Source organism: Anser brachyrhynchus (assembly GCF_964034855.1).
Source record: "Anser brachyrhynchus genome assembly, chromosome: Z".
Taxonomy (NCBI): Eukaryota; Metazoa; Chordata; class Aves; order Anseriformes; family Anatidae; genus Anser; species Anser brachyrhynchus.
In genome coordinates, this window is record NC_137697.1 from 11,102,158 (window position 1) to 11,118,661 (window position 16,504).

At 36.5% G+C, this 16,504-nt stretch overlaps 1 protein-coding gene across 1 annotated transcript in view; it reads left to right on the forward strand.

Annotated features, from left to right (window-relative positions):
• The window catches only part of CCDC152 (coiled-coil domain containing 152), a 32,713-nt gene that overhangs the window by 14,543 nt on the left and 1,666 nt on the right, over nucleotides 1-16,504 (forward strand). The window contains exons 3-7 of the mRNA XM_080575044.1: nucleotides 778-883; nucleotides 11,433-11,501; nucleotides 12,667-12,731; nucleotides 14,207-14,309; nucleotides 15,451-15,578. Coding sequence (XP_080431170.1) covers nucleotides 778-883; nucleotides 11,433-11,501; nucleotides 12,667-12,731; nucleotides 14,207-14,309; nucleotides 15,451-15,578 — 471 coding nt within the window. The remainder of the gene's footprint in view (nucleotides 1-777; nucleotides 884-11,432; nucleotides 11,502-12,666; nucleotides 12,732-14,206; nucleotides 14,310-15,450; nucleotides 15,579-16,504) is intronic.

Here is a 16,504-nt window from a genome sequence, read left to right on the forward strand (position 1 = left end):
ATGAAAAACTGAACCAGCAAAGTGCACTTGCAGCCCAGAAAGCCAGCCGTATCCTGGGCTGCATCAAAAGCAGCGTGGCCAGGAGGGCAAGAGAGGTGATTGTCCCCCTCTGCTCTGCTCTCATGAGACCCCACCTGGAGTCCTGTGTTCAGCTCTGGGGTTCCCATCACAAGAAGAACACGGACCTGTTGGAGCAATTCCAGAGGAGGTCCACAAGGACGATCAGAAGGCTGCAGCACCCCTCCAATGAGAGGCTGAGGGGGTTGGGGTTGTTCAGCCTGGAGAAGAGAAGGCGCCGGGGAGCCCTTACAGTGGCCTTTCAGTATATAAAGGGAGCTTATCAGAAAGATGGAGAAAGACTTTTTACCTGAGCCTGTAGTGACAAGACAAGGGGCAACAGTTTTAAACTGAAAGAGGGTAAATTTAGGTTGGATATAGGGAAGAAATTTTTTACAATGAGAAGCATGAGACATTGGAACAAGTTGCCCAAAGAGGTTGTGTATGCTCCATCACTGGAAGTGGTCAAAGTCTTCGAGCAACCTACTTTAGTAAAAAATGTCCCTGCCCATTGCAGGAGAGTTGGACTGGTTGATCTTTAAAGGCCCATTTCAACCCAAGCCATTACATTCTACGGTGAAACTTCCAGAAAGTCAAATAACACAGGCTTTTGACTGCAGTATTGTCTCAATGTTAATTTTTATATCAATTTAAAACTCAAAATTCATGGTTTATATCAAAAGATATTAATGTAACATTAGTCTTTTTCCAATTTTCTAGAAAATATCAGAAATTAGTGAAGCAAACAATCTACTGGTTCTTCAGCTGGAAAAATCTAACAGGTTGTTATCATTAAGCCAATCAAAGGAGGAATCAGTAAAAGAAGGTAAGTTTTTTGGTTGATTTTTGTTTGTTTGTTTGTCTTTTAAGAAGTCTGTTTTTGCTTGTATTCAGGAAGTTCTGATAAGTATTTCCATTATTTTCAGACATATAAAATACAGTAATACAGTAGCAAGGATCTAAGATACTGCGTGAAAAATAGTGATGCTTAAATCTTGTGCCACGTAATGGAATCCACCTCATTTTCTCAAAACAGATAAATTTAATTCACAAATATATTTTGAGAACTACATTAAAGTTACTATTTTCCACTTGATTTTAGTATCCACCCACTTTGTTAGATTTTTAAGCACATGCAATACCTATGAAAGAAAAACTTTGTGATATTTTTTCTATTGATTGCATTACTTCTTTTTCCAAGGAAACAGGGAAGGAGGAAAAGGGTCACCTAAGCTTGAGACACCTGATGACATTATTGATCCCAAGTGCTTACCTTTTTCTTTTCTTTACCTTTTGAGCTTCCTATGAACAGCTGCAGTTTACAATTGCCAGCATTTCTAAGCAAACTAACACCAGTAGTTCTACTTAAAGTGTTAGAACTGTGACTTGTGTTAATCAACAAGCAGCTCGAATATCTGTATAGAACAATAGGGTCAACATTTGGGAAAAGTAAGATCACCATTGGCATTACCATGTGTCCGGCTGAGCTGTTCCGTTGTTTTCAATATGGCAAATGTCATGTTTCACCTGGTTGACAGAAGTATTTTGCCAACTGAAAAATAAGCCAGATGTATTTTTGAATGCCTGTTCCACTGTCTTCTGAAATGTCAAAGTTTCCCTGTAATTAGAGATGGGATGTCAGACTGGTGGTCTTCTGAGATAACACGAGGAATTATTTTTCTTAGTTGTTTGTGTGATTTGGTTTGTTTAAAATAACCCAGTTCAGGGGCTGGAATACATTTTCTACAATGCTGACAGGGATATTAAAGTTTTAGTATTCCTCTTTGAATATTGCTTACTTAAATTAATTCTGGGCTGTTTTAAGGACCTCTGGCAATGGTGGAATATGAGTGTTTGTTTTGCCTATACATTTATTTGACTTCCCAAGGACTGAAGATCTGTCCAAAGTGATTAGACTTTGTATCTGTGTGAAATGTAATCTCTGAAGAGGTCAGAATTAAACAATGTGACAGCCCATTTTCAGTTTATAATGTCACTATCAAGTTTCTATCATAGTGGCATTTCCAACTCAGTTACAAGGTGTTAAAGAATACCATGTAATTCTTCAAGCTTGAGTTCAATTAAGCCAATATTGCTGTTGTAAGTTTATTCTATAGGCTTCACTTGTGTTACTATCACCTTTATTGTGATCAGAGTTTTGGTCGTATTTCTTTTACTTTGTATAGCAGGTATCATTATGGTGCTAAACAGTTAGCAATGATAATAAAAAATTTATATCAATATTAAAAAGATTCAAACTGTTCTGTGGAAGCTAAGTAAAGAAATGGCTTTTTACTGTTTTACAGGTGGGAATTTTAAGCATCCACATCACAATAAAACAGTTGTCAAATAAAGGAGTAATTAAAGTGAAAACTATTAAATTAAGATTTTTTAATACTTCTTTTCTAGAAGTATATCTTTTCAGATGGGTATTTGACAAAAAAGAGAAATAATATATAGTATTCATCATTGATTTTATGCTGTGAAGGCTTTGTGGTTTCTTATTCTTCTGTAGTTCATAGAGTTGCTGAAAGGTGCATTTTTTTGTAGAGCTTTTGACAGATTAACTTGATAAAAGTTAGGAAACAGGGTAGAAGTAAACTTAGTTGAACACTGAAGTGAGGTTGCCAGTAGGTTCACTCAGACTTTTGCTGGGACACAAATAATTCAGCGTATTCACAAATGAATTGGAAAAACTTTTGAGTGAGTAAGTAAAGTTTGCTGGTGATACTAATCTGTTCATTTACAATGAGGATCTCATGATACAGAATGACAAGGTGATAAAATGAGGAGGTGAAAATCAGTAGCAGTGCATATGGGAGGCTTCATATATAAACAGCAGTTGGCTCTAGTTTTCTGCTTCTCAGGAAAAAGATCTTGGTGTACTTGTGGACAGTTCTCTGAAAATATCCGTAGTCATATAAGCAAAAATAATGGTAGGCATGATTATGGAAGTAACATCTTGTACCTTTAAAGTCCGTGATTTTCATGCAATGTTCACATCCCCACACGTTAAAATGGACATATCAGAACTAGAAAAAAATAACAGAGAAGGCAGAAAGGTTTTTTATTGTCAGGGAGGAGCAACGGACAGAGTTGGGAACTAGTAATGTATCAAGACTCACAGAGGCAGGGTCCTCAACAGCAGGAGGACTGCTGACCCACCATACCCATGCAGGGCTGGCCCAGTGCTGGCTGCCAAGGTCAGACAAAATTCCACAGTACCAAAAAAAGTACATAGTGATTGTACAGGTCCAAGGTCAAGGCAAGAGGGCAAGTCAGGATCAGATCCAGAACCCATAACAGGGGCCAGATATGTTCTTTTTATCCCCAGTAGGTTCACGGTGATGAGGCAGGTCTGAAATCAAGGCAGAAGCCACTCCCTTGGTTGGAACCAATGCAGAGATCAATGGGGTATGTGGCTAGGCACAGGTACAGCCACAACACAGCTGTGACTTAGCTCAAGTTAGAAAAAAGGCAAGAACCGTAGCTTAAAAGCAGCTCCCAAGTGAAGGAGGGGTGGCTGTTTCCAAGTTATCATCTAACCTTCTTGAAATAGCTTTTTTCAGGGGCAGTGAGCTGGCCCTGAGCCCAACCAAACACCAAGGAGAGGACTGGGGAAGGATGTGCTTGGGGCCCCAAGAAACATGGCCATAGTAGTGGAACATCTAAAGAAAAACTTAAGTTGACTGATATCTTTTCACTCTGAAGTGAAAAAAAATACATCTGGTATGACTGATAGCTGTAAAATTATGATGTAGAGAAAGAGACTAGGTAATGATTGTGATAAGAACTTGATGGAAATCAAACTGGTTGATTGATTTAAAGCAAACAAAATTACAAAAAATCCACACATAACAAAATTATGTTGTTGAATTCCCATCGAAGCTTGTGGATATCAGAAGTATATATCAGTCCAAAAAGATTACAAAAAAAAAAAAATGTAAGAAAACTTTATCATGTTTATTAGAATAGAATAGAACAGAACAGAATAGTTCACTTGCAAGGGACCTTCAAAGATCAAACTGCCTGACCACTCCAGGGCTAATTGAAGTTAAAACATATCGGTGAGGGCATTATTGAAATGTCCCTTGAACGCTGACAGGTGTGGGGCACCAAACACCTCTCTAGGAAGGCTGAGACGAAGCACTAGGAAAGGAAGCACTAGGAGAGGAAGCACTCTAGGAAGCACTGAACAGTGCTTGACCACCCTCAGGGTAAAGAAGTTGTTCATCACGTCCAGTCTGAACCTCCCCGGTGCAGATTCATGCCATTCCCACTCATCCTATAATAAGAGAAGAGACCAACACCTCTCTCTCCATCTCCCCTGCTGAGAGCAACAAGGTTACCTCTGAGCCTTCTTTTCTCTAAACTAGACAACCCAAGTGTCCTCAGCCTCTCCTCGCAGGACATGCCTTCCAGCCCTGTTACCAGCTTTGTTGCCCTGCTCTGGATGCTTTCAAGGACCTTAACATCATTTGTATATTGTGGAGACCAGAACTGCACCCAATATTCAAGGTGAAGTTGCACCAGCACTAAATATAGCAGGAGAATCACCTCTTTTGTCTGCCTGGTTGTGCTGTGTTTATTGCACCCTCAAAAGCAGTTTAGGTGCCAGGATATGTTGCTAGCTTATGTCGAGCCTGCTGCTGAGCAGCACCTCCAGATCCTGTTCTGCTGATCTGCTCCCCAGCCACTGGTATCCCAGGCTGTGCTTGTGTCTGGCATTGCTCCATCACAGGTGAAGCATCCAGCATTTTAGTTCACTGAATTTCATGACGTTGATGATTGCCCAGTGCTCTGAGGTGTCTAGATCCCTCTGCAAAGTCTCATCTCTCTGGAGAATCCAAATCACCTCCCAGATTAGTATTGTCAGTGAACCTGCTGAAAATGCTTTCCACTCCTGCATCCAGCATATTGATAAAAACGTTGAACAGAACTGGCCTAGAATTGAGCCACCATCAGTGACCAGAAACCAGCCAGATGTAGTCACGTTCACTGCTACCCATTGAGTTCTGCCCTTCAGCCAGTTCATCACCCAGTTCATTGTTACTAAGGCAGGACTTTCTCCCCATGAACCCTTTTTGACTACGCCTGATAATAGCTTAGTTCTTTAAATGCCTTTCAGTGGCGTCCAAGATAATTTTCTCCATAACCTTTCCAGGCACTGAGGTTAGACTAACAGGTCTAACCTGTGTAATTTCCTAGGTCTTCTCTTATGAACTTTTTGTATATGGGTATAACATTGGCTAGCTTCCAATCAGCTAGAACCTCCCCAGGTATTTAACACAAAGACAGTACCTCTCACTCGGATCTTCCGTATTTACGTTTTTTGGAAGATGAGAGAATGCATTATGGCAGTGTCTGTCCAGCCTTTTTACTCTTTCCTGAAGTGTCTTCTACTGGGTACTAAGAAAGGGGATAGTGGAACTTTGATCTGACTCATTAGAGTAATTTGTTTTTCTGTTAATCACAAAAGACAATGAAGGATAATCATTCAGAAACAGACCAAGAAGTTTCATTATTAATGAAAACAAAGAGGTGAGTTTTTATACAAAAGAGATTTTAAAGAGGGAAAGGAAAAAACTGATAAAAAGAAGAATTTATTCTTTCCATAAAACCTGTGGTATGAAAGATAGCAGAGAATGCACAAGAGACAATGCAGGAAGTCAGACCAGCTGGGAAGACTGCAGCAAGGACACTGTAATCAGAATGGACTGAAAACAGATGGAATTCAGTAGAGAGATTTGGGCTTCTTAAGTAGTGGTGCCTCACATCACTGAGATATTTCACTGAGTGAAATGATTTCAGGCGGTAGTTATTCCGATAAAACTGAGGAGAGCGACCTCAAGCTGTTTAGCAGCAGATGGAAGGGGGGGGAAAAAAAGGCAACAACAACACATCTCAAAAATACTCATGTTGTAGTAGTTGTACAAATTGGTAGGATATTGATAGGAAACAGAATTGCTGGAAGCCGAGAATTCTTGTCTAAAAGTAAAAGATTACGAAGCTGCTAGTAGCAGTAAAGGAAAAATCAAAAGGGGGAACTTGGAACAAAGTGGAACATCCAAGAAGTGTTTCTGAAAGCTACTTGGTGATAAGATAAACGAGAGATGCCAAGGGCAAAAATATATTTAGAAATTAATGTAATTAATATAGCCATTTTATTAGGTTAATAAGGTATTCCAATAGAACTCTAGCACACCACAATACTTAAAGAGTTTATATAAGTAACATTTTTGAACTACATTCATTACAGGCGATCAGGCAACAGTTTCACAGCCAAACAAAAGTTACCATGTTAATGGAGATCAGCAGTGATTGTAATGTTAAAAATATTTTAAAAGGTCATTACAGCTTTTATAGTAATTAAAAATTAGAATAATTATAAAATATTTCTAAGGCATTTTGCTTTTTCTTTTTAAAATCAATAGTAATAATCTTTGTACCTTTATCAAATTCACCTGCAACATTCAACCTTCAGAAGACAGATTTATGATTAAATTAGTAGCATATTAATTAGTAGCATACTGTATATTCAGAATCAGAACACTGAAAGTGCTGTGTCAAATGGTTTGATTCTTTGTGGAACCTTTTTGAAAGTCAAAGCACTGTGGCATTAAAAACCACTTGTTATTATTGGTGGAGATATAAAGGAGTCCTGTGCAGAACTGGAGAAGATGTATGAGACCAAAAGCAGCATTGATACTTCCATTCTTACTCTGGCAAGAGTTATCCTAACAGATTCTGGCTGTGAGAATGGCTTTAATATAATGATAGGGCCAGCTGTGGCTTGGAAAAAAAGATTTCTTCTAGCCTCATGTCCTAAACCACTTCCCAGAACCCAGCTTAGCCACATTTCCCAAGAGTATCTGTAGAAGAGTTGGTCCAAAAGCTGAAATTGCTGAGTCTGGACAGCTGCATCAATTTTTTAATGAACAATGTCAACATACATTCTTAATGTATGTACATTCTCAAATTGAATAACATTCTTACGTTCATCTTACTACAAATTTAACACAGGAGCAAATGAACTTATAGGGCAGATAAACAACTCAACCTTAGACTGTAAGGCTTAACAGTAGACCACAAAGCAATTCACAGAACAGCTAAGGAAAAACATGAGAGACCACATGCTGGTGAATGGTTCACATATGATTCCAAATAAACATGCTGCTTTCAGCAAAGGAGCAGAGAGCAAGAGCAGCATGGAAGGGAAGGCTCTTGTTCTGCCTACCCTCAAGGAGTTGTGGCTGCTAGTGCTGGCGGGGTGCAGGAAGTGGAATTTTATTCTTGCTGAAGAACTCTTTGTTAGTATGAGAAACAGAAATGAGAATCACATTTCATGCCCCAAGAAATCTCCAAGAAGTATCAGTGAGAACGTGAGGGCTCCATGAAATCCTTGACTGACAGAAGTCTCTTTGGAAATCCGTAAGGTACAAGAAGAGTAGGATATGCAAAGGAAGAAATAAAATGTATAAAACTCAAGGGGGAGATGAGTGTGGAACACTAACCAAATATAAAGTAAAAAAAGATGAGCAAGTTGGTAAGCGTATACATTTTCTGAGAGAATAAATAGTCTTTGCTTTGTCTTAATATGCTCTTTGCTAAACCAAAGTGAGATTCAGGGCCACAGTTTTTGTTTAGTGTAAATCCTTGCAGATACAATTAAGACATTTTTTTTCTCCTCCTAAGTGTTTTCTGTGCTGACTAAATGGAGTCCTGTGGTGCAGACTACAGTTCTGAACAAAAATATACCATAGTTTTTTTTAAAAAAACAATTGCATTGTTTCCACAGAAAACTTAAGGTGGTTCTATTTTGACTGAAATAGTGTTTTGGTTTTGTTTTTGTTTAGTTTGGCCAATAATTACTTCACTTTTTTGAAGTATTTCTTGCAGAACTTGCTCTGTAGCTGTAGATATTGCTTCCAAGTAACAAGGATGGGAAAGACATTTTCTTAGCATCTTTGGGATTAAATATTCGTTAACTATGGTTTTAAAGGTGTTAAAGGAAAAAAAAAAAAAAAAAAAAAAAAAGGTCATTGATGCATTTGCCCTATAAGAAAAAAAGCAAATATTTTCAGTTCTAAGTTCAGATGGAAGACACTGCAATGAATTATAAATTAAACACGGAAAAAGATCTGTTAGGCTGTTCAGTCTTTCTGAATGTAGGGAGTGTTCTGTACAGAGAAGGAGCCACACAGAATCCATAACAGATGCTAATACCAGTGATCTACAAAGCTGCAACCATTTAGCAAAATTTTGTTTTTTCTTCCTTAATGCAGCCAAGCCAAACCAGGTGCCCACTAATTCTGTCCAATCACAACTATAATTACAGAAGGAATTTGTCAATACTTATCTTTCAAAGATAATAAAGATAAGGAAATATTCTCGGGACTAGACAAAAGAGTGGCTTTCACCTGAATAGCTGTGATTCATTGCAAGACTAGCTGCTGTACCCTTGTTTACTCAAATGAATAGATGTTTCCAATTTGTGTAAGAATTACAAGCATTTGAGATTATCTTCTGCATTTTCAAAGGGGAGAGAATTGGTAATAGAATGTGTCGGTAGAAATGGGCATGCTGACCTAAAGCTTCAGATTTTGAATAGGATTTTTTCTGCAAATGCTGTTGATACGGTGTGTTACCTAGCATAGGAACTGAGAGCAGGCAACGTTTCTGTGCTGCTCCTGCTCCCTCTACTGCTTTGTTGGAGGAATTGAACAGGAGAATGTCGGCGGCTAACACTCCGCTGAGTGAATAGCAACTGATGGAAGAGTAGGTTAAAAGGTCAAAAGGTTTGAGTGGAAAACTGAATCTTGGAGGTGGAAACTTAGTTCATCATCCTTACTCCATTATTTGTGACATATTCTTTAATTATAGGATCTACAATTGTCAACAGACCTTTGGCCTTGTGAGACAAGGAACTGTTATTTAGCATACGTTATCAGCTGCGGGAATTAAAAGCAACTTCAGAAATGCAGTGGTACTCTGAAAATAGAAAGCAAAGTTTCAAGATTAAGCTACCTCAGTTTTTGTGTTCCCAGTCTTCTCAGTCTTTGAAAGTTTTGTGATTTTACTGATAAGGTTACAAGGAACAGAAGAGATAAAAATAGTATTTAATGAAAATATAATGCTATAGTAGTCCATACAGTCGTTCCTCTTCCTACAGCAGTCTGTCTCATTCATGATAAGATTTTGATTTTCTATAGCTAAAAAGATGACGGTAGTGTTTTATCCCAAGATCACTATATCACTCCCTATTCTCTCCACCTCCTCATTCTGGGAAGAAACTGTATGCCTACACATGTATTCAAGACAAATTATGATTACGAGCATTCATAATTCAGATATGATATAATTAAGAAAGGTTGATGTGAGTGGTTGGACTCACATTATCCTTAAAGCCTGATTTCTTTTGTCCTGCCTTCATCCTGTCCTGAGTTTCCTGTTTATCCACCTCACTTCATTGCATGTTTCGTTGTATGTTTTTCATCTTACCACTGCTCTCCTTTTTCTCTTGGCAGCTGCCACTCCTCTTCACCATTAGTTGCTTCTTGACTCACAGTTCTGTCATCTATCTTGCAAGGCACGCCTAGCTCTGCTGCGTCCTGCTCCTCCCATCTACATCTCAGTTTCTTTCACAATGTCTTTCCCAGTCTGTGCCTTCTTCATCACAGCAAAGCATCTTTAATCACCAACAGAAGGAAACAGCATGGTTACAGAACAGAGAGGCTGACATGAGCTTTTATTACAGAGCAGCAGTTATCTCTTAGGAGATACAATAGGAGAAGTCTTGTTCAGTTTTGGGAGTGTCAATTTGAGTCTTGAAAATTTAGTAGCGAGTTGTACATGGTCTCTAGGGAGCACATACAAAGAGATTTTCTGAAGTCAACAGCTTGACTGAATTTGAAATGGCCACATCTTCAGAGTGGAGGTCAGCTAAATGTTTGATAGAGGCTAGGTCTCCTCCATTGACAGTTTAAATGTTCCTGTTCTGAAGAATATATATTTTAGCAATTCATGTGATAGGAGGACAAACACATGAAAACTAATGACAAAGGACATTTTAGGAAAGCACCGTTTCTCAGAGCCCGCAATGGATTTTTTCATGTTCATTTTTACTGCTGTTAAGTATGCAACTCAATTTTTGTAAGCTTGCTGTTAGTTTTCATACCTTTATATACTTTTTATCAAATTGTAATACTCATTGTATGTAAAACTTACATAATGAACAGCCTTAAAATTAGTATTTAGCCGGCTTCTGTAAGCTAAATGGTGTTTTCCTTGCTGTATTAAGATAGGAAAATGTTTAATAAATGTCACTAACTGTTAAGCAATTAAACATTAGACACCCTGGAACTGTGTCTTCAGCACTGATATTCTCAGCAACCTTTAAGAACTAAAACATTGCAGCAGACAAAGCTAATTTAATGTAGAAAAGTAATTTATTTTGCTTTTAAATTTCCTTTATTGAAATATTTATTTGCAGATAATGTTGTGTACCAGAGTTCTCCAGTGTTCTCTTCCTCCCTTTATAGATTGTGGAATTTAATGGTGATTACCAGAGTGCTTGATACACTATTTGGAAACTCACAAATCTATCCAATAATAGCTGGCTTATTATCATTTCTCAAACCCCTGTCCTATACACTGTGTTCACTGTATTTTTTCCCCAGATGAACAGTAATTCCTATACATGCCCAATGTTTGCTGTTTAAATAGCTGCCTACAAAATGCTCAACAGGCTTTCCTTTAGCATGCCATTGTTTTGCCTGAAGTCCACCCTCAAAAGCAGATACATGGGATGACAAGATTGCTAAAAAAGCAAAATCTCAAATATGAAGTGATTCACATTTAAATTATTATTTTAAGCACCCAATCTTAGAACAACACTGTGTATAGCTTCTTTACTTTTTCTGAATTCTTGTGATGTGTTAACAGAAGGCTACAAATCTCTAAGCTGATTTATACAGTGCAAGTAAGCTTTAAAATAATATATTCTGTAAGTTACTTGTGCAAAAATGTCCTTCTTCAAAGTCATGTGATGAATTAAACAAGGTTAACTCACAAAGAGAAAGACAACACTGATTCTTTAAAACGAGTTTAAATCACCTTTACAGTGGGTAAAGCAGTATATTTTTCCTACTATTCCAAAAAATGTGGTTTGAATATTCTTGGAAGACCAAACAGAAGGATTTATGCTCTAAAGTCTGTTACTCAAAAATGTATGTTTTTCTCTTGCATTTTTATTGTGTTTTTAAAATGTTGCCTAAACCTGGTGTTCATTATTCTTCTTCAATTGCTAGAATGAATTCCAAAATTAAAGTGGTGAGGAAGTTATTTAAAACTACTGGATTTCTCATTTCTTCTAGAATGCACTGCCCTACAGAATGTGATCAAGGGTCTAACACAAACTCTTGAAAACCACTGCAACGTGAAAGGTAAAAGCAAAAATGTTCTTATATATTCTGCACAGTAAATTAAAATAAGTAGACATTTACATTTTTTCTTTATATTAACGTGTGTTTTTTTTTCAGAGAGAGAAATTCACTGGCTTTGTTTCATTTCAGGGATGAAACAAAGTGTATCTAAAATCAATCCTGTGCAGATTTTGGTGGTCTATGTGTTTAATACATGTCTACTGCTATTATTCTACTTAGAATCCACCCATAAAAGTTCTGTCTCAGTGAAATCTTTAATTAGTAGTTGAATTTAATTTTTTTTCAGCGCGGCACAGAAAATTTTAGAAAATTTCAGAAAGTATTATTTGATCACTAAACTGTAGTTCCTTTAAGCATTTATGCCTTTTTTTTTTTTACCAATGTGCTTTGTAAAACCAGTCTTAATCCTCAGCTTAATGTCATTAAAATTTGGCTGTTATCCATAAATACTCAACAATTACTCACTGTTGTTTTAAAGTTAAATAGACAAATATTTGTTATATTTTTGTACACATCATATATCAAAGTATCTTTATATCACAGTTTAATTCTACAGCTTATACTCTATTTTATACCCATTGTGTGTTCAATGAAATTTAGCATAAGTATTAATAAACCTCTAAGATTAGAAGTATATGGCTGTTTTTAATACTCAAAATGAATTTTACTAATCAAGAAAGCAGCAACTGCTTTTTCTGAATTCTGTTTTTGAGATACCACTTTACAGTTTGCATAATTATTGTTGCTGTAGACAGTCTTTATAAGAGCTTACAGACATTAACTGAGTTGTAGCTTTGAGAAACAAGTCCTTTAAAAGTTGCATCTCCCAATTTGAAAGTGCTGTGGACATTATTATAATCTTTTGTTTTCTGAGACAGTTAACTTTGCATCTAGGTTTCCTGGACTGCATGGGTAATTAGAAGAGTAAAAACAGTTCAACTGAGTAATACCAAGCAAATATTATGATTATACTATGAATTTTCTTTTTCAAAATAGGGAGGCTGAGATTATATAGCTCTGTAAATTAAGATTAACACCTTTAGAAAATGTAAAGTTTTGTAAAGTTCAGGCAAGTAAAAAAGTGTAATTTACTTATTCTCCTTTCATGCTAATAACTGCCAAAATGTACCTTTTAGTGTATTATTCTCTTTTATTTATTATTTAGATGAAAACGATAGACTGAAGGAAAACATTCACATTTTGGAAGAGAAATTAAAGGCTTGTGAACAGGTTCGTCACAAACGATCATTCTTTAGTCAGAGGAATAGCAATATTTCTGTCTCTATTGAAGTATTTCATATATCTTTATGCTCTTGGGTTTGCTACTGATCACATTAGTGTTGCACTTTTCCTTAAATTTATCATGTGTAAAAAGAGAAAATTTGTTCTAATGACAGTATCAATATAAGAATGTGTTACAGGGCCTAAAAGGTCAAAACTACAAAGTGCGGAGAAATAAGATGCACTTTTGTGTGTGTGTGTGTGTATTTAGTTTTAAATTCAACTTCGTATTCTAAAGTATAATATTCCACATGAAAGTGCACATAATTTGATTATATTCAAGATACCTGCTCTACTGCCGGGGAATCAAGAACTGTCTGAATTTTGTCTGTGGTTTCTTTGGGAGTAAATGCTGTAAAAAGAATAGGTCCCTATATCTCATAATAAATTCAAGTTACCACCTCTGTACTTTTTATCTATCCCACTCTGGTTTGGAAAGGAGGTAACACGAGCAGGGCTAACCACGTGTTGTGTTAGATCTCTGTGCTATGACTGCGTATCTCTTACCTGTATAGGATTAAGGATCTTATTGCCAGTTTCCTTTGCCTGTGTTTATACTAGTCATAAGTGTATATTAAACTTTTATACCAATAGAGCTGTTACCTTGACAGTTTGAGAATAAGTAATGCTTTCAAAAAGACATATGCAAATTATGATTATACATGTCTTTTATGTATAAATGCACAGCTAGTGATGTTCTGAAGGCACTTACTCAACCACCCTGTATATGCTACTACCACCAAATAGTAACTGCCTTTGTAAGTGACTTAAAGAATTGCTCTGGTCAGTGTCTACCTACCACTGAAGGCTCCTGACAAGACCTTTGGAGTAAGCACCTCTGCAAATACAACCAATTCCTTTCCAGTTCCAGAGTATTTCTCATTGGATCAAACTTAAAATAGGCATGCTCAAACTGTTTACTTGAAAATCAGCACCACCAGCGTCACTACCACTAACACCACTGATGTTTCCACTGCTGCCAGTGTAAAGTTGTGGAATCCTTGGTATAAGCAATATTAACAATCTTGCATACCTTAAATACCATTTCTGTTATATAGTCCTACATTCAAAAATCCAGTAAGGTAAAAATGTAGTCACTTAACTAACTGCAGCACCACTTCATATCCTAGACTGGGGAAAGGGATACCACCTCTACATTTGCCTTTTGTCCTCATAAGTGAAATTTCTAACTTTATTTTAACTAGTAGCTGTAATAAAATGAAATTTGCTACATCTTTCATCTGTAGACTTCCACCAGGTTGTTTAAGAAGTAACTGGAATTTTAGAATTGAACAGATGCAACATAAAACAAGTACTGAATTATAGAGTAGTGTACATTTTGACGTGAATGTTGTGCTTTGCAGAAGGCTTTCTAAGTAAGCACAGAAACCTGAAGATTTTTATGAAGCTTTTTACATTCACAGGAATATAAAGATCAGATTGAGAAACTTATGATAGAAATTCAAAACAAAGAAGAAGCCCACAAATTAGAAATAACACGGTTGAACTGCAACATAAGAAAAAAATGTAAGTTCTCTCAAGACTGAATGATATATAGTTGGGTAAACCATGTTGTAACCTTTAAGAGCTATAAAGAGCTATACTCCTTCTAGCACAAATACAAGAATTCAACTTCTTCATGGAAAACACTGGAAAACAGTTTCTACTTAGAGTACAGATGTCATACTGACAAAACAAAGACACTTGAAAGCTAGAAGAGGATAGTGTTGAACTGAATTTGACCTTAGATCAAGAGAACAGAATCACAGAATCATAGAATCATTCAGTCTGGAAAAGACTTCTAAGATCACGTAGTCCAACCTTTATTCCAGTACTGACAAGTCCACCACTAAACCATGCTACTAAGTTCTACCTCTACGCGTTTCTTGAAGACCTCCAGGGACGATTACTCAACCATTTCCCTGGGCAGCGTGTTCCAGTGCTGCAAAACCCTTTCAGAAATTTCTCCTAATACCCAACCTAAACCTCCCTTGGTGCAACTGGAGGCCATTTCCCCTCATCTTATCACTTTGTGCCTGGAAGAAGAGCCTGATCCCCACCTTGTTATAACTTCCTTTAAAGAAATCGGAGTACAAGGTCTCCCCTTAGAGAATGGCAGTGGGGTAATATTACAGCAATGTAAAACGAACAGAAATTCCAAAGCAGGTAGAACAGACACTGGGAACTTTGACCTAAACATCTGAAGGAATGAAATTTTGGGTTAAGTGCTATGTGGAAAATTGCTGAAGTGGGAGCTAGACTGCTGTGAGGGTGTTCCAGCTATGCTCAATAAGCATGACAGCATACATTTTTTGCAGATAAATAATTCTGCAAAAAAGAAACACCTGATTGCAGTATTGATATTCTTTTCATTACTGACATAGCCTTGAAAAGTAGGATTTTTTGGTTATCCACTTAGCTTAAAAAAGGTAACCAAAGTCTTTGTAGAATGTGAGGCTTCTTTAAGGAGACTTCATCTCACTGTCGTGGGACAGGGTGGTTTCCACATAGCTTTGATGTGTCTTTTGTTTGACTGAAATTGTTTTCCTGTGAAATACTGACCTGCTGTTCAAGAAACTTCTAATATTTGGGAAAAGCTGTTATTATTTTTTTCATCTGATCATATTCTATAGTTTAGTCATCATATCTGGTGTTACTGTGTTATTAGCTGAAGCACAAGAGGTGGAGTTTAGAGAACAAATAGAGAAAAAAGAACTGGAAATACTAGAGCTAACTAGGCAGCTGAAAACTCAAGATGAAGAGAAGCAAAATGAAATAATTAAACTGCAGATAGAGGTATGTGTTGTTCTGAGTTAAAGATCAGTTACGCATTGGGTAAACTTAGAAGACTGTGTAGTGAAAAAACTCATAGTTAGTACATAAACTAATGTGACGGAACCTATGAAACTTGAAAAGTGATCATCTTTACAAAGATCAGTGGCACATGCTCTCTTCTGTAATGGTATCTGGGTAGTTTCTGCTCTGAAATCTAGAGTCCTACCTGATACATATGGAGAGTGAAGTTTGCAGTGTTCTTGGTTTAAATTACTTGAAAATTTTGCTATTTTTTGAGCTATAAAAATTAATACTTTACGTTTATACTTAATCTTTTGTATTTCTAAATGCTTGGAATGATGTTTATTATTATTATTATTAATAATAATTTTAATTTTATTTTCTTAAATAAACATCCAAGAGTTTAAAACTTCTAATCCTGCAGAGGTTTGAGTAATTGAATTCAACATGTATTTCATAGCTCAAGTTTTAAGACACTGTCCTCATTACAGAAAAATTATGAAAATACTTTAAACCTTTCACATACTGAAAAAAAAGCAAGGTGTGAAAGTGTTTGGGCTGAGTTATCCTTGGAACATGAGGCAAGGGGGATGGTCTCAGAATTTTTTAGCATCCGTTCATTTTCTCCTCCTGCATACATGAAACAATTTTTTTTTAAGTGTTCTTTTCATCTAGCATTTCAGAAATACTTATATTGTGTAATGTATTGGGATTAGAATATTTGCACTATCTGCTTTTTGCAGTATTTTGAAGAATTGGTTTTTTAAGAAACATACTCTATAAATGCATAATTTTCTAAGTAAGCTTCATTGTCCTAGGATTAAATAGCAGATAAATTTGCTATTGTTACTTTCAGGTACACAATCCATTAAATATATATATATATATATATATATATATATCCTTGTATTAACATACTTTTGTTT